This window comes from Mytilus galloprovincialis, chromosome 1, assembly GCF_965363235.1.
Source record: "Mytilus galloprovincialis chromosome 1, xbMytGall1.hap1.1, whole genome shotgun sequence".
Classification (NCBI taxonomy): Eukaryota; Metazoa; Mollusca; class Bivalvia; order Mytilida; family Mytilidae; genus Mytilus; species Mytilus galloprovincialis.
The window spans coordinates 106638580-106657469 of NC_134838.1; the positions used below are offsets into that span (position 1 = coordinate 106638580).

An 18890-nucleotide genomic window follows, 5' to 3' on the forward strand; every position below is an offset into this window, starting at 1 on the left:
CAAAGTAATAATACAAAAATAATACATTTGATTATTTTGGTCAGGTGAGCTTAAGATAAATCAACAAAAGTAAAAACTTTCGAGAGATTATATGCATCATCATCAGGCGACGACGAAAATTAAAATGTAGACAAAGTTTATAAATTACAATCTGATGAAAAGTAAAGGCAACAGTAGTATACCGCTGTTCAAAACTCATAAATCCATGGACAAAAAACAAAATCGGGGTAACAAACTAAAACCTGATCTCTCACTGTTCCGTTATATTTTTTTAATTTTTATTCTTTGTCTCTTACATATTGAGACATCCAAAACAAACCAAGCAGAGATGAGAAGTGATCCCGTTTTTAATAACATTTTTATAGAATATTGCTTGGCTTGAGATTTCATACTTAACAATTTTAAAGTACTTGACTGTATAAACACATTTCAATCAATCAATGTTGGCCTAAGTCACAAACAAATAAAAACATGATATTGTATAGAAGGACAGATCTTATAAAAAAAAATCCTTTTATTGTGAAAATATGTTAAATCGTCTGAAGATTATTTGTTCAAAACGTTGTATCTTTTTACTATAATTTTACGTTTCAAAATTTTATTTACATTTATTCAACCGTCCTGAAAAACGTAATGTTAATGAAAAGGAATTTTCCCGGTAACGGATGGTTACTCGTTATCAGTATCATTTGTCGTTTTAATGTAAAATCAATTGTCACAGTTCAATCCAATTTTCGGACAGAATGAGACGTGGATGTAGAAATGTGGTCAATTTACTTATAGGTTTAATTTTTGTAACCATTATAATATTTATCAACTATCAATACTCAATATTGATAACTAAGGAAAATACAAGTGGTCAATTTAGGCAACACAAAACTTGGAGTAAACATGGTACTAATATCGTTAATCCAAAGAAGTTAGTATATAACAGCGGAGCTAGTCAAATAAATAAGGATTTACATGTGTATGTCGTGGAAGAGCATCACGCTGGTATGTATATCTTTATGTTTTATCATCTGATCATTGTAGGGTCCATTTCTTCATCAGTAAAACACGATATTGTACGGAAGCCGATAAGCCGATAAGGGCCATTCAAAAAAAAATTATGTCGTAATAGGCTTAGCATGTCGTAATTTCGACATCGTATATTGTTGATTTATCTTAAGCTCACCTGACCAAAATAATCAAATGTATTATTTTTGTATTATTACTTTGCGTCCATCGTCGTTTTTTCGAAGGACTCCTACCTTATATTTGCATTGGTACTATTTGGGTCTCAATAATAACGACATCGCTATATATTTAAAAGAATATGTATTATGATTGCCAAGAGACTAAATGACACGGAAATGAACAACTATAGGTCATCATAATGTCCCCAATAATTAGAAAAACCCCGCATAGTTAGTTTTAAAAGAGGGACGAAAGATACCAGAGGGAGAGTCCCGAAATGCTGATTGGCAGGCAGTATTATTAATTAATTAATAGCTCCCTTGGTAAGACTCCAAATTTGATATTTAATGTATGAAGTAAAATCACAAAAATACTGAACTCAGAGGAAAATTAATTCGGAAAGTCTATAATCATATGGCAAAATCAAATAACAAAACGCACCAAAAACGAATGGACAAGAACTGTCATATTACTACGGAAGCCGATAAGGGCCATTCAAAAAAAATATTTTATGTCGTAATTACGACATAGCATGTCGTAATTTCGACATAACATGTCGTTATTACGACATCGCTATGTCGTTATTACGACATCGCTATGTCGTAATTTCGACATAACATGTCGTTATAACGACATCGCTATGTCGTAATAACGACATCATTATATCGTTATAACGACATAGCTATGTCGTAATAACGACATCGCTATATATAAAAGAATATGTATTATGATTGCTAAGAGACTAAATGACACAGAACGTAACAACTATAGGTCATCATAATGCCCCCAATAATTAGAAAAGCCCCCGCATAGTCAACTATAAAAGAGAGAGGAAAGATACCAGAGGGAGAGTCCCCTAAATGCTGTGGGGCAGACAGTGTTTTTAATTAATTATTAGCTCCCTTGGTAAAACTCCAAATTTCATATTTAATGTATTTCTTTGTTAAATAATTTACATGAAGCTTAATAAGTATATATGTGTTAATTGCATAGCTTTTGCTATTTGAATTCATTGGTTAAAGATTTTTATTTATATTGTAAAGTTTAATATTTGCATCGTCGCAAAATCTTTGGTTACCTTCTTTGGATACCTTCAGTGAGAAACTAATATATTTTATAGATCACATCTCAGGTTAATAAGTTAACGGCCGTGGAAGGGCTGTATAGCTAGACAAGGTTGATTAAAACTTCTAAGTGTTGGAAGAATAAAATGTGGAATTATATGACGACTGACATTGCAAGCCAAGCATTCCATCTCCCTTTAAATAATCGCAAACTACATGGCTTCTTGTAATAAGGGTGAATTGAAGTATTGATTGCTCTATTTCTACTTTCAAACGTTGGGCACGATGTTCCTACAACACGACGTTACACTTAAAATGCGGCGTCGAAAAGGGTTTTTGACTTCGATTAATTTTTGCAAGTATTATTCGGTTTTTTATGTTGTTGGTTGATTCTGGTTCTGTTCGTTTTGTGATGTCATTTTATCAAAAAATACCTCGAGTTGTGGAAATCGATTAGATAATGTTTACCAATTAAGTTGTTTCAACTAAAAATGCAGTACTGTCGCAAGTAATGTAGGAAGGAAAGATGGGACGGAAGTACATGTATACGGTTTTCCATAATTTTTTTTATCATAGGATGTTTAACTTTCAAGGTGCATACATGCCAAGAAATCCTAGCTAAAAATTCCGGTGGACCTCCTACGGCACCCATTAGTAGATACAGATTTAATTTCATTCAACAAATTAATTTATGACCTTTATGTACGTCTGCGCTAAGAACACGGCCATATACCAAATGGTCAATATTAATCATCCATGTAAAAAGTAAAAACACAAAAATATTGAACTCCGAGGAAAATTCAAAAAGGAAAATCAAAAATCAAAAGGCAAAATCAAAAGTCCAAACACATCAAACGAATGGATAACAACTGTCATATTCCTGACTTGGTACAGGCATTTTCTAATGTAGAAAATGGTGGATTGAACCTGGTTTTATAGCTAGCTAAACCTCTCACTTGTATGACAGTCGCATCAAATTCCATTACATAATTTGCTCTATGGGATATTTGCAGAATTTCAACGGAGGCAATTTCTTGGCATGTCATCTGTCATTGTAAAATTTCTATATCTTAATTCAACCCCAATACAAATATATCTGACACTCTGCAAGTAAATCGAACATTTTTACCCTTGGTTAAATTTGAATAGAATTGTATTTTCCCTGGCACATAAGTTGTCGAAATACACCCCTTCAATTACTTGAACCTTGGCTTGAGAATTATTTCCCAAGTCATCTATAGTGTTTAACTTCTGATATACAGTTTAAAATATGGTAATCTACTCCTGGATCGTCCGCGAAAACGGGAAATATAATCCCGGGTTTTTATTAATTCGGTGAAACGGTTTTCGTCGCTGTTTGGGATTCGTCTTTCAATTACCTCCATTTCATGCACAAGTTTATATTGACGAAAAGTTCCGGCTTCGCTAGTACAGGAATTACTTTCATCACGACAGTTATAACATGAATACCAGGAAAAATCGCGAGGTAAAACATTCCGTGAACTGGTATTAAGTCTTTAAATATTGGTGATTGCACCTTACTGAAGTGACGACTTTAAATGATTTATTTCGGAGTACTTCCGTAACATAAATTTCAATTCGCATTTTACATTTAGAGGACTGTCTTGGTGTCTCCAATTTGTCTTTGCAAAAGTTAAACGAAGTTCATGTAATGGGATTTTTTTCCCCATTTCCCAATTCTTTTAAATAAATCGTTAAAAGCTATAAACGATTAATAAAAATTTCAAAATTTAACCTGTGTCGAACCTATGTCACCGGGCGGAGTCTATAGCAACATGCACTATTCTTTTTTTTCGGCAGCAATCATCAACCTCATTTTCAAAATTTTATAACACGATTTGTTTTAATTATCATGAACATTTAATTGAATCTTTAGCACATGCAACGTCGGAAATTAGCGTCTTTAGGATTTTAGACGTTTTTAGACGTTTGATTAAATTCACGGCCGACACTCGGCTAACCGAGAGATTGGTCGGTTAATCTATATTGAGTATGCGGCTATATCGGTGGTTGGTCTGTTAATCGGGTTGGCTAAAGTCTGTTAATCAGGTGTTATCGAGAAAATCATTGAAAGTTCAGCATGTTTCATTGTATAACTTTCTAAATATATTTTCATCATAAAAAGTATTCATATCTAACAAAACAATTCAATGTACTGAATTCAGTGGTGTAATTATTATTTTTCTAGCTTCGATGTACGATCTATAAAATGAAAAGGCTGGTTACTCATCAATAAATTTATACACATTTTACACACATAAAATGTACACAAAATGACACATTGGTAAAATTTACTTGCATTCAATATTTTGAACATCGAAAAAAGAAAGGCATTATGTGTGTTAACCAGATTGATATCATTGTGTGAAAAATCTACACGAAAATCTGTATTTTGGTGACATCAATCAATCTTTATTTAAAACCTGGTCTGTTAATGGGTCGGATGTATAAAACCCGGTCTGTTAATTGGTCTGTTAAGAGTTATGAATGGCAATAAAAGTATAATTTTATTGCTATATGGGGTGTTACCGGATCAAATGAATAGGCTCAATACGAGCGGCTAAAATATACGAAAACAACACATGAGCAATGAAACATAACATATACGGAAACAACACATGAAATTGAAAATTGATAAAAGTGTAATATTAAAGTAATATTAATTTCATCCAAGAATGATCGCATATATCATGTTGATTCTGTTTAATTGTCATGAATGACACAAATTTGTTATCTATATTGGTAACCAGTATATAAATCAGAGATAAACGTCGTAATGTAACTAAACATCAGTAAGTAAAATATATTGGGATGACAAAATATGAAAGATAAAGAAAGAATAATGAGCAAGACAAATAAAATGTAGAAAAAAATGACATAACAATTTAAAGAATACAGAAATAAACAATACCCCCAATCCGGACCCTCTTGGTATACACGAGAATCTGGATGGAAACGCAGAATATAGAATAATATATAAGGACAGTAGAGAGTGATACATTGCTAAAAACGAGAGAAAAATAATACTTGCTTAAGAATACACACATGAAACACTGATGGCTGTTGAAACAGTAACGGATTGCGATGTACTTATATTGGTGACAAATTCTAGAAGTTTACATGCGGACAACTATGGTGGCAGGTTAATGCCATTTTGCGTTTTAGCGCTTTAGCGTTTTCGCCTTACATATTCTATACGGTGAAAACGCGAAATTGCCAAGTCGAAAACGCGAAAACGCGAAACCGATTTCTCGTTTTCGACTTCGCGTTTTCGCTTTTTCGACTTTGCGATTTCGCCTTTTCGCCCTATAGAATATGAAAGGCGAAATCGCGAAAACGCGAAATGGACTTCACCGGCCACCATATACAACTGTAGTTCTCCTCTGCACTTATGTAGAAAGGAACTAAACGGAATAAAATGAATTGAAACTTAAAATAACCAAATGTAGCTGCATTCGCTCTTTTCCGTTTACTTCTTTAGAGTGGATTTGTAAACAACATATGATTAAGTAATAGAAAAAAAGAACCAATTGGATGATGCTGACGAATTAGGGTTTAACGTCCAGTGACAAATATCATGTTCATATGTGAAAGAGAACACGTTATATGTACTCTGTGTTGTATTAGAAAGACACTTTCAGTCGGAATTGAGAACGTGCTACTTCGAACAGACACAAAAATTAAGGCTGATTGAAAACGTCAATAAAAAAATCATGTATATTCCAGAGGCCAATCCATATCACGCTATATTGAAGTGACACACCCTTCAATAAAATGCAAAGAAAGTCTAAATGAAAATGCTCTTTCTAGGATACTGTTGCACCGTATTGTCATTTTTGTTTACTCAGGAACATCTCATTCTTAAATTTTTCAAGGGGAAAATATAAAGGTAGCAAAATTATTGTCGTGGCTAAATAACTCTTAACTGACACAATTTCAATTGTCCAACCCATTAACAGACTTTATTCCCATAACTTTCACGAAAAAAGAGGTATTATTCACGTTAATTTACAATTATGAAATATTTACTAATGTCAATTTATTTTTTAGAACCACAGTACTATTTTTTGTCCTTTAAATGATATTTAAATTTGTTTGTTTCGCCTTTTATTAAAAAAATTGCTATGCGTATAAGCATAAATACTACATACTTGCGCGACGCCTTTTAGTTTTACTTAAAACTGCGCAGACTAAGAAATGTGTTTACAAGTGCAAAATGTTCTATGATAGTTATCATTTTGTCAGACACTTTTCTTTTTTTGATTTGGTTCTTATAACATGCCAAAAATCTGTATATTTAATAGAGTTTAACATTAAATTAAGCGTTTTACTCTTAACAGACGTATAACCAGCCCGATTAACAGACCAATCGCCCATATAGCCGCATACTCAATATAGATTAACTTGGCCGACCAATCTCTCGGTTAGCCGAGTGTCGGCCGTGAAATTGGCTACCGTTTTGTAATGTGTGGAAGCATTTTATTCCTTTAAGACCCAAATATGTAGTTAATAAGAAAAGAATCTTGGCATTTTTTACTCCTCGTGTATCTAACTTTTGTTTTGATCAATTATAAAAAATACGCGTTAACTGCTTTGAAAAATGAAATCTCAACTTGGACAAAATGGCTACCGTTTGAAAAACGACTGTGTAGAGAAGATTTTATTGAATTAGCAATATTTGAACTCACATGAGGCAAATATTTGTACTTTTGTTTAGTTATTATTATTGTCTTACTCTTTTTATTCATTTTCTGCTATATCTACTTTAAAAAATTCACTTTCAGTCGTTGAGTTAACGAAAAACGTCGTTGGACATTTTTCTTATTCAAGCTTAATATGCAGCCACCGAGTCAAATGAAATTTGACAAAATAACGGCTTTAACGCCACAAAGAACCGACACATGTAGTTGTTCCTGCCAAGAATCAAGAAGATCAGAGAATAAGAAATAGGATCACTATACATAAGAGTTAAAACAGTTTTTCATAAATGTAACGATGGACATCCGTTTTTTTTTTTCTCACATAGCTTTCTTATTTTAATCCTCAAATATACTAGATATTACTTAGTATATTAGCAAGAGCTGTAAAAACATAATTTAAAACATATATTGAATTTGTTTTAATATTGGTTCGTGTTTTCTAACATTTTTATTTTGTTTTGCGGATGAAATTTCGAAGATTCTGTTTTATATCCTAGATGTTGTAGGAACATCGTGCCCAACGTTTGAAAGTAGAAATAGAGCAATCAATACTTCAATGCACCTTTATTACAAGAAGCCATGTAGTTTGCGCTTATTTATAGGGAGATGAAAAGCTTGCATGCCTTGGTAGAACTGATTGTCAGTCCTCAGATAATTCACATATTGTTCTTCCAACAGTATATCATATAGAAGTTTATTTCAATCTTGTCTGCCTGTACAGCTTTTATTTATAATCCTAATTGTCTGGCTGTAGAGCTCTTCTACGGCCGTTAACTTTAAAACATAGTTTGGGTCTATAAAATATATAAGTTTCTCACTGAAGGTATCCAAAGAAGGTAACCAAAGATTTTGTGACGATGCAAATATTAAACTTTACAATATAAATAAAAATCGTTAACCAATGAATTTAAATAGCAAAAGCTATGCAATTAACAAATATATACTTATCAAGCTTCATGTAAATTATTTAACAATGAAATACATTAAATATGAAATTTGGTGTTTTACCAAGGGAGCTAATAATTAATTAATAACACTGTCTGCCACACAGCATTTCGGGGACTCTCCCTCTGGTATCTTTCCTCCCTCTTTTATAGTTGACTATGCGATGGCTTTTCTAATTATTGGGGGCATTATGATGACCTATACTTGTTAATTTCTGTCATTTAGTCTCTTGGCAATCATAATACATATTCTTTTATATATAGCGATGTCATTATTACGACATAGCTATGTCGTTATTACGACATAGCTGTGTCGTTGTAACGACATAGTGATGTCGTTATTACGACATGATATGTAATTACGACATAATTTTTTTTTAATGGCCCTTATCGGCTTCCGTATATTCCTGACTTGGTACAGGCATTTTCAAATGTAGAAAATGGTGGATTAAACCTGGTTTTATAGCTAGCTAAACCTCTCACTTGTATGACAGTCGCATCAAATTCCATTATATTGTCACCGATGCTTGAACAAAACAAACAGACACAAAGGGTAAAAAGGTAAAAAATAGGGGTACAGCAGTTAACATTGTGCTATCATCTAAATCACTATAAAAACAACAAATGTAACGAAGAAGCACAAAAAAGCATACATCAAATTTAACATCCTCATTTTGTTTATATTATACGATTTAATTTATCTATGTAAAATTCACCCATAAAAGATGGAGGGTTTTAAGTACTGGTGTAAAATTGCGCGTTTGAAATTCACACAGGTAGACATGAAATAATTTTGTCGTTCAAAGTATGACAGGATACATAACTACAGTCACGTAAAATAGATGTAACAAAAACAGACTTAACAGTTAAAGTAATAATAATAAATAATGTATTTCATTGTTAAATAATTTACATGAAGCTTAATAATTATATATTTTTTAATTGCATAGCTTTTGCTATTTGAATTCATTAGTTAAAGATATTTATTCATATTGTAAAGTTTAATATTTGCATCGTCGCAAAATCTTTGGTTACCTCCTTTGGTTACCTCCTGTGAGAAACTTATATATTATTTAGATCCTAAATAAGTTTGACAAGTTCACGACCGTGGAAGGGCTGTAAGGCCATTCAAAGTCGATATATAAACGTCAAATTGGTGGAACAATTATATGATTATAAATTAAAAAATGGATTAATTTTGGCAAGTTTTAATCGTTCTTTTAAATGTCGGTTGATTCTGTTCGTTTTGTGATGTCATTTTATCATAAATACAAACCTCAAGTTGTTGAAATCGATTTAATGTTTACCCTTTAATTTATCTCAACTAAAAATGCAGTACTGTCGCAAGTAATGTAGGAAGGAAAGATGGGACGGAAGTACATGTATACGGTTTTCCATTAAAATTGAACAAAACTTGTATCATAGGATGTTTAACTTTCAAGGTGCATATCATCTGTCATCGTAAAATTTCTATATCTTAATTCAACCCCAATACAAATATATCTGATACTCTGTAAGTAAATCGAACATTTTTATCCTTGATTAGATTTGAATAGAATAGTATTTTCCCTGGCACATACATTGTAAGTTGTCGAAATACACCCCTTCAAATACTTGAACCTTGGCTTGAGAATTATTTCCAAAGTCACCTATATTGCTTTACTTCTGATATACATTTCAAAATATAGTAATCTACTCCTGGATCGTCCGCGAAAACGGCTAATATAATCCCGGGTTTTAATTAATTCGATGAAACGGTTTTCGTCGCTGTTTGAGATTCGTCTTTCAATTACCTCAATTTCATGCACAAGTTTATATTGACGAAAAGTTCCGGCTTCGAATTCGCTAGTACAAGAATTACTTTCATCACGACAGTTATAACATGAATAGCAGGATAAATCGCAAAGTAAAACATTCCGTGAACTGGTTTGTCTTTTAATATTGGTGAAAGCATTTTACTGCAGTGACGACTTTAAGTGATCTATTTCGGAGTACTTCCGCAACATAAATTTCAATTCGCATTTTACATTTAGAGGACTGTCTTGGTGTCTCCAATTTATCTTTGCAAAAGTTGGACGAAGGTCATGTAAGGAGATTTTTCCACGTTTCACCATTCTTTTAAATTAATCGTTAAAAGCTATAAACTATTGGTAAAAATTGCAAAATTTAACCTGTGTCGAACCTATGTCCCCGGGCGGAGTCTATAGCATCATGTTATTCTTCTTTTTTCGGCAGCAATCATCAACCTCTTTTTCCAAATTTCACCACACGATTTGTTTTAATTATCAGGAACATTTAATTGAAACTTTAGCACATGTAACGTCGAAAATTAGCGTCTTTCGGATGTGGGCGTCGCTGATGGGTCTTGTGTGGACGAGGCGCGCGTCTGGCGTACTAGGTTAGGATCCTGATACCTTTGATAACTATTTACACCACTAGGTCGATGCCACTGCTGGTGGACGTTTCGTCCCCGAGGGTATTACCAGCCCAGTAGTCAACACTTCGGTGTTGACATGAATATCAATAATGTGGTCATTTTTAAAAATTTCCTGTTAACAAAACTTTGAATTTTTCGAAAAACGAAGGATGTTCTTATCCCAGGCATAGATAGATAACCTAAGCTGTATTTGGCACAACTTTTTGGAATTTTGGATCCTCAGTGCTCTTCGACTTTGTGCTTGTTTGGCTTTATAAATATTTTGATGTGGGCGTCGCTGATGGGTCTTGTGTGGACGAGGCGCGCGTCTGGCGTACTAGGTTAGGATCCTGGTACCTTTGATAACTAATTAGACGTTTTCAGACGTTTGGACAAATTGGCTACCATTTTGTAATGTGTGGAAGCGTTTTCAAATGAAATTTGGCAGAATGACGGCTTTAATGCCACAAAGAACCGACACATGTCGTTGTTCCTGCCAAGAATCAAGAAGATCAGAGAATAAGAAGTAGTAGGATCACTATACATAAGAGTTAAAACAGTTTTTCATAAATGTAACGTTGGACGTTTTCACATAGCTTTGTTATTCTAATCCTCAAATATACTAGATATTACTTAGTATATGATCAAGAGCTGTAAAAACATAATTTAAAACATATATTGAATTTGTTTTAATATTGGTTCGTGTTTTCTAACATTTTCATATTGTTTTGAGGATGAAATTTCGAAGATTCTGTTTAAATCCTTGGGGTTGTAGGAACATCGTGCCCAACGTTTGAAAGTAGAAATAGAGCAATCAATACTTCAATACACCCTTTATTATAAGATGGCATGTACTTTGCGCTTTTTGAAAGGGAGGTAGATAGCTTGGCTTGCCTTGGTAGGACTGAATGTCAGTCCTCATGTAATTCAACACTGTCCTTCCATAATATGGACCTTGGAAGGCTATTTAGCCCTTCCATCGACGGGAACTTTTTTTTTTTATCTTCCATCGCCGGGAACTTAGTAAATATACAAACAAATGGAAGTTAGGATGTGATTTTTAAAATATATAAGTTTCTCGTAGAGGGTAACTAAAGAAGGTAACCAAAGATTTTGCGACAATACAAATATTAAACTTTACAATATAAATAAATATCTTTAACCAATGAATTTAAATAGCAAAAGCTATGCAATGAACAAATATATACTTATTAGGCTTCATGTAAATTATTTAACAATGAAATACATTAAATATGAAATTTGGAGTTTTACCAAGGGAGCTAATAATTAATTGATAACACTGTCTGCCACACAGCATTTCGGGGACTCTCCCTCTGGTATCTTTCGTCCCTCTTTTATAGCTGACTATGCACGGTCTTTTTCTAATTATTGGGGGCATTATGATGACCTATACTTGTTCATTTCTGTGTCATCAGTGGCGGATCCAGAGGGTGATGTAGAGGGCGTATGAAGTTGGGTCCGATCTCGTTAAAATACCCAAAAGTGACCGAAGCAAGTACGATGAATAACGAAGTCTATACGAGGATGCCGAAAGTATATACGATAGCAAATGATGGACATACGAAGGTTAACCAAAGACGGTATTTAAGCTTCATATCTCAGCCGAAGCCTACAAGATGGATCACGAAGGCTACACGATGGATTACGATGATGGCGCGATGACCATACCATGTGTAAAAAGACGTCGTGTACAGCTTACGATGCATTTAAATTATATGCCGAAGGCATCACGCGTTTTAAATTGTTTGATCAATATTGAATATATATCATATTGTACATTTAATTTTTGGTTTAATCATAAGACGGAAGACCGTGGGTATTTCCAGTTACTGAATAATTTGGTTGATTTGTAAAAAAAAATAGTTTATGTATCAAATATGCGTATTCAATCTACCATTTTCTGTATGTGTCATATACAAATATAGTGTCCATATTTGTCCCCAATATGTTACATACGAGGGGATGCCACGCTCGGCATTGCCTTGTTTGAACTGTAAAATGTGTGCACTAGTCTGAATAATCACCCATAATTATGCCCATGTTTACTGATCTATCTTAAAGGTAAGGTAATGGGTTCGTTGATCCCTTTTATTCAAAAAGAGCTCTTTCCAGTGGAATATCATAATAATATAGACTAAAGGAAGGATGTGGGAAAAGCAACAAATGCGGCAAAATATGACATATAGAAAACAAAATGTTATGGAGTAAACATTCGTGTGACAACAACTCAGACGATACATAAAAAATCAGAATAATGAAGAAAAAGTTGGTTTCCCTATATACGTGTACCTGCAGTGTTGGTATACGAGGCGCGTTTATGATTTTTATTATGTTATTTGATATGAAAAATTGACAAAAAATAATATTTTATTTGTAAAAGTAAATCCTGATCCTGTAATACCTGCTCTTCTTGTTCTATTTGAATTAATAGAAACAACGCTGTCGCCTTTCTTGTTCTTATAGAATCATATGATATGAGGTCCATGTTTTGTGAACGTCTTTCTTAACTGTCGTATTAGACTGACCAGTGCATATCGCGCATGGCACTTTAAATGTATTTAAGCGCGAAAATTAACTTACATTTAGCTGGATTTATTGCCGTCGTAGTTCCATCTTGTCACCTTCGTACTTTTATTCGATGGCATCACGACGGGATTACGAGGTCTTCACGAAGTCGTGTTGCCATCGTAAGACCTTCGGTTAGCTTCGTGATTCATTCGTGTAGACATCGTAATGTCAAAACTGCCCGATGGAAACGATTGAAACACGAATGCAATACGATGTTCAAAGATGCATTCCCGGTGACATTACGATGGTGAGGCTGGTGATACGAACTCAATACGAACCCTAAACATCGGACGCACCTTCGGGGATTTTTAACATGTTAAAAAATTTAGAACCCTTCCCGAAGTTGTCCCCGAAGGCTAAAAAAAGTGGCCGATGGTTAAAGATGGTTAAAGATGGCACTACAAATAGCCCGATCAGGATACGATCAGTCCCGATTTTGAAAATTTCCATAATCGTGTTGCCATCGGCGTAAAAATCGGGACAGTGTGACGCGGGCATAACTTATAACGATAACTATTGCTCGTATATACTGTAATATATTATTGGTTATGTCAACGTCATGTGATTCGCTACGGCGGTGTTAACCAGTGCGTCAAAAAAAAAAAAAACCGTCATTCAGTCATTTTGAAATTCAGATTACAGTAACACTTGCTTATGATGAAGGTGACAAGCATGAAATTATATTCGTACATCAATGTTTTTTGATACACCAATAACAAAAACTGAAATATATTGAATTGATACATTTTGTAATTATTCAAAATTATATCAGAAACCTAAACTTAATTATAAAAAATGAACCTGTTAAAGGGAGACAATACTCGCATAACTTTTTCGAATTGGCACATAATACAACGGAATGTCACTTGCATAAAAATGTCACATCAATATAATTAATTAACTGTGCAATCGTGCTCCTCCTTTAATGATTATTCTAAATTATAAATATAACCAAAAGTTGTTAGTTTAAAGATAGTGAAGACTAATGAAATCTAACCCACTGTAAAAATATTTCTTTGCAATTTTTTAAAACTTCCTTAGAAAAATGCTCAAGCCACTTGACTTTCATAGCTCATAATTAACGTTTTTACACAATATTTAAATAAAGTAGCTAAATATTATTCGCTTCTCAAAGTGTAAGACGCAATAAAACTCGTATGCTTACACTAGCTTACCCAAATACAGATTTGATTAGGTTCTGAAAATTTCGACATTTCTTCGTCTATTTTTAACAAAACCGGTTTTAAACAAATCACAAGTACGTGTTAAGATCCGACTAAATACCTATATCCCGATATCGTCAGGTAAATTTGCTATATCTTGTTTACAACAAATAATTGTGAGGTTTTACTTAATAAACAAACGAGAAATTTCCATGTCCATTTTTTACTGCCAACTCCAACATCAATTATATTAGTACATAGCTTTCGATCTATCCAATCGTTTTATAATGGGAGAATACGGCATCAAAAATGTCCGACCTTTACACTTTACAGCATTGAACTATGAAATATGCATGCCCAACTTCAAGAACCGTGTAAAAAGTTCATTTTACACTTATTTTATGTTTTTTAGCCTAAAAAGGTCCAAAAACAATTTCGCCTCGCTCCGCTTTGCGAAATTCAATTTACTTCGCCCACCCTTTCCAAAATCCTGGATTCGCCCCTGTACTCTGACACAAAATAGTGCTTTTGATGTCATTGTTTACTTAAACTAAATAACAAATATGCAGAAATGAAACTTTTGGTGACAGGAAATATATTTAGACCATTTTGAGTCAAAATTCACTTGTCTATGAGTTTGCGTTAAAAAATCAGGATTAATGCGCTACATAGTACACTAATTTAAGATTTCCAGAAAACCGGTAGTTTGGTAGTACCTGTGTTTTTAAGATCAGAAATTTCATATAAGACTTTAAACATCGGTTGAAAATTGGCATGCAAAAAGTTGATACAAAAGCCAAACTGAATAATCATAGGAAAAGATGAAAAATGCGACTAAACCTATATAAAACACAGAGGCATGGCGATTAATTTATTGTAGAAGGAAGAGAAGCGACACACAAAATGAAGTCTTCTCGTTTATTAGAATAGATACTCTAACTTTTCTTTTCCTGTACTTTGTATATTCCCATCCCTGTTTCAGTTGAATTCTTGTCAGCTTATTCTAATATGTCCATGTTTTCTGGCACGTTTGTAATAAATGCAATTCATCTAATGTTCAGTTGAATGTATATTTACACAATCATGTAATTATAAACATTTATCATGTTTTAAAAAACAGGAAAAATGTTTATAAGTGAAACACACGGTATTTTTGGACAAGAAATCAATTTTTCTTACACTTTTAAAATTCAAATGAAGTAAAACAAGAAATCAATCTGGTTGACGCAACAATGACAATCTGTTACAGAGAATAATAGTGGTGCATTTCTTTCCAGTGGGTCTCAATCAACACTGATTTACAGAAATCTTGGTAAGAATTTAGTCTTAGATGCTTGATTTTTTTATTAGTTGTTATTGGCTTTAAACAAGCTGTCAGTAACTGCGTACAGTGGCGGATCCAGTGGGGGCGTAGAGGGCGTACGCCCCCTTTTGCTTGGACTTTTTTTTTGTAAAAGGGTTAATAAGACTAGACTTCGTGAACTTTGCCATTTCTCGTGTATTTAATTTTTATGCGACAATTCTTTACACATAAAGATCTATTTTTCGCCAGTATTTACTGATTATGTCAAAAGTAAAATGACAAAATACTGAACTCCGATGAAAATTCAATGACGAAAAGTCTCTAATCAAATGGCAAATTCAAATGATGAAACACATCAAAAGAATTTTACAACAGCTGTAATATTCCTGACTTGGTACAGGCATTTTCAAATGTAGAAAATGATGGATTGAACCTGGTTTTATAGCGCTAAACCTCTCACTTATATGACAGTCGCATCACAGTAGAGTGATTCGGTATGGTTGAGTTGACCAGTTCGTCGAAAAAACGTCACTCAGTCATTTTGAAAATCAAATTACAGGAACACATTTGCAATTCTGAGCATGAAAAATCATGACACCTTCAAAGCGACAAACGAGTAAGCAAGAACTTATTGACTTCTATTTCACAATTCAACCAAACAGAAAGTTATACTCTATTATACTCTCATGAAAAAAAAGTTCCACATTAATATTATTTACCTACGAAATTATGTTTAACCCCAAACGCCCGCACCTATCTTAAAATAACATAGCTGAATAACTATCCCCAATCAGTATAAGCTCTGGATAGATTTAAAGTGCAAGGTAGGAACCATTTGTTTGAGGAGGCAGTCTGAGATATTTGAGAGAACACATCTTACTTTACTTTTTGCCTTAAACAAAAATTCTGGCCGTATTTGGATTGAAAACAATAATCTTGTCCACTTTTTGGCTAATAGAAACGAAAATTTCCAACAGAATAATATAGCATTAAATGAACATAATGAATAAAAAACGGACGTATTTTTTTGGGGACGTGGGTTTGCATGAACTGTTATATTGAATACTTTTTATCAAGATCAGACTGCAATCTACCTGCTGGGTGTGGCCTTTATGACTCCATTTGTCAACCGTCATTCATAAATTCGTTGTCATTTCAGACTCATTCGTAGCCTTTGGTTAATTTTCAATTGTGTTGGGTAAAACATATCAACCAAACATTTGTATAAAAATTGTTTGTTTGTCTTTTTTAACTCGTGTAGCTCGTATTGTAAAATTCATCGAAAAGTGGCGTGTATCGTGTTTACAACAGGAAATCTGTGAGTTTATGCTAACTTAACATACAACAAGCGAGATTTTTCCATTTCTATTTTTAACTGAAAAGTCCCACATCAAATATATCAGTTCATAGCTTTTGACCCATAATATCATTTTATGATAGACAATTTATGGGGAGAATACAACATCAAAAATGTCCAACCCTTATACTTAACAGCAACTATAAAATATACATGCCCCACGTCAGGAACCGTTTAAAAAGTGCATTTTACACTTATTTTATGTTTTTTTAGCAAAAAAAAGTCCCAAAAAATTTTTCGGCTCGCTCCGCTCGACGAATTTAAAAAAAACTTCGCCCCCCCCCCCCTTTGCAAATTTCTGGATCCGCCCCTGGTCATTTAGTCTCTTGGCAATCATAATACATATTATTTTATATATATAGCAATGTCGTTATTACGACAAAGTGATGTCGTAATTACCGTACATATTTTTTTTTATTTTTTTGGATGGCCCTTATCGGCTTCCGTTATATTGTTATATATGCAGTCCACTCGAAATACATGTCCAAAGTTATTTAATATATATATATATCTTCATACCCGTGGTTGTCTTAATATTTTTACTGTTTCTGCATTGTATAGTAAGAATGTCGGGCAATACTATAGTATTAATGAATCGGTGTTTTTATAATGGCCCTGTTATATGTCCAAGGTCTGTAATATTGGTCGAGGAAGTCTGTAATGGCCCGAGGCAACGCCGAGCGCTATTACAGACATCCGAGGCCATTATTACTGACCGAGGACATGTAACAGGGCCATTATAAAAACACCCATTTCTTAATACATTTATTAACCAACTGAACAAAAGTGTATGTGTTGCTGCTAACTTGATGTACTGTCTTACTCTTTTAATGACAGTTTAGTTTGAACAAAATAATTTGTACTTCACCATTATAAAGCTTTAAATATACCAAATATCAAGATATTAAGTTGAAAGAGATATGTGTTAAAAACAGGATGAACAGTGATCCCTTTATATGGTTATTTAATGTTGGTTGCTGGTTACTAAATTAAATAAAATACAAAAAGGTATTATACTCTTTACAACTTAGTTTTATTAACTTCATTAAAAACCCTAACAGGGCTTAATACAGACAAACTGGGCATTAATACAGGGCCATTACAGAAAAACAGGGCCATTACAGAAAAAACAGGGCCATTACAGAAAAACAGGGCCATTACAGAAAAAAAACAGGGCCATTACAGAAAAACAGGGCCATTACAGAAAATATGTAATTTTTAATAAACAGTCACTTTTGGCAATAATGCACTTAGTTGGTTAATAAATTACCGTATTAAATTCATTAGGTTTCATTGCATTATATCATTTTTAATCGGTTGACATTACCGAGCCGCTATGTTCTTCAATGCACAGATGTAGCATGATTGACACGTAGGGAATGATTCCATTGTAAACGGTACCAGACCGTCTTGAACTTACAACGAGGTGAACGTGTGTCTTTCATGTTGAATGCCTAGCTGTGCTTTGAGATGAAGAACAGAGGGCCGTCTTGAACTTACAACGAGGTTTTGAACATTTTAACATTTTTGCCTTTTCAGATCAAATCTGTATCTACATTTTTTGGGAGTTATAATAAACAAAACTTGACTTTTACTGTATGTCCTATTTTTAGAAAACTGCTCGTTAAATAATATCGGTGTCAAACGACGATGGACGCAAAGTGATGAAAATAATAACATCTAACTCTTTGGGTCAGTATAACTCGTCAGAGCAAAACTTTTAAGAGACGTTTTTATCATCATCATCAGACTCGACGAGAATTGAAGTATAGTTAAAGTATATATATTTTTATAAATTGCAATCTTGTGTAAGACTGATATCTCACTATTCCGTTATATTTTCTTTATATCCTACATGGCGAGACATCCGAAACACAAAGGCAGAGATTGAGTGATCCTGTTTTAATCAGATTTTTATAGAATATTACTTGGCTTGAGATTCCCTACTAAACTATTCTAATTTTAAAGTACTTGACTGTATAAACACATTTCAATCAATCAATGTTCGCCTAAGTCACAAACAAATAAAAACCTTGTATTGTATAGAGGGACAGATCGTATAAATAAAATCCTTTTATTGTCAGTATATGTTAAATCGTCTGAAAATTGTTTGTTCAAAACATTGTATCTTTTTGCTATAATTTTACGTTTCAAAAT

The 18890-nt window shown here is 33.4% G+C and overlaps 1 protein-coding gene across 1 annotated transcript in view; it reads right to left on the reverse strand.

Moving 5' to 3' along the window:
* LOC143049326 (beta-1,4-galactosyltransferase 4-like) overlaps positions 1–16527 on the reverse strand; it is a 262011-nt gene extending 245484 nt beyond the window's left edge. Inside the window, exon 1 of the mRNA XM_076223008.1 lies at positions 16471–16527. Coding sequence (XP_076079123.1) covers positions 16471–16512 — 42 coding nt within the window. The 5' untranslated portion in view covers positions 16513–16527. The remainder of the gene's footprint in view (positions 1–16470) is intronic.
* Positions 16528–18890: the final 2363 nt, after the last annotated feature.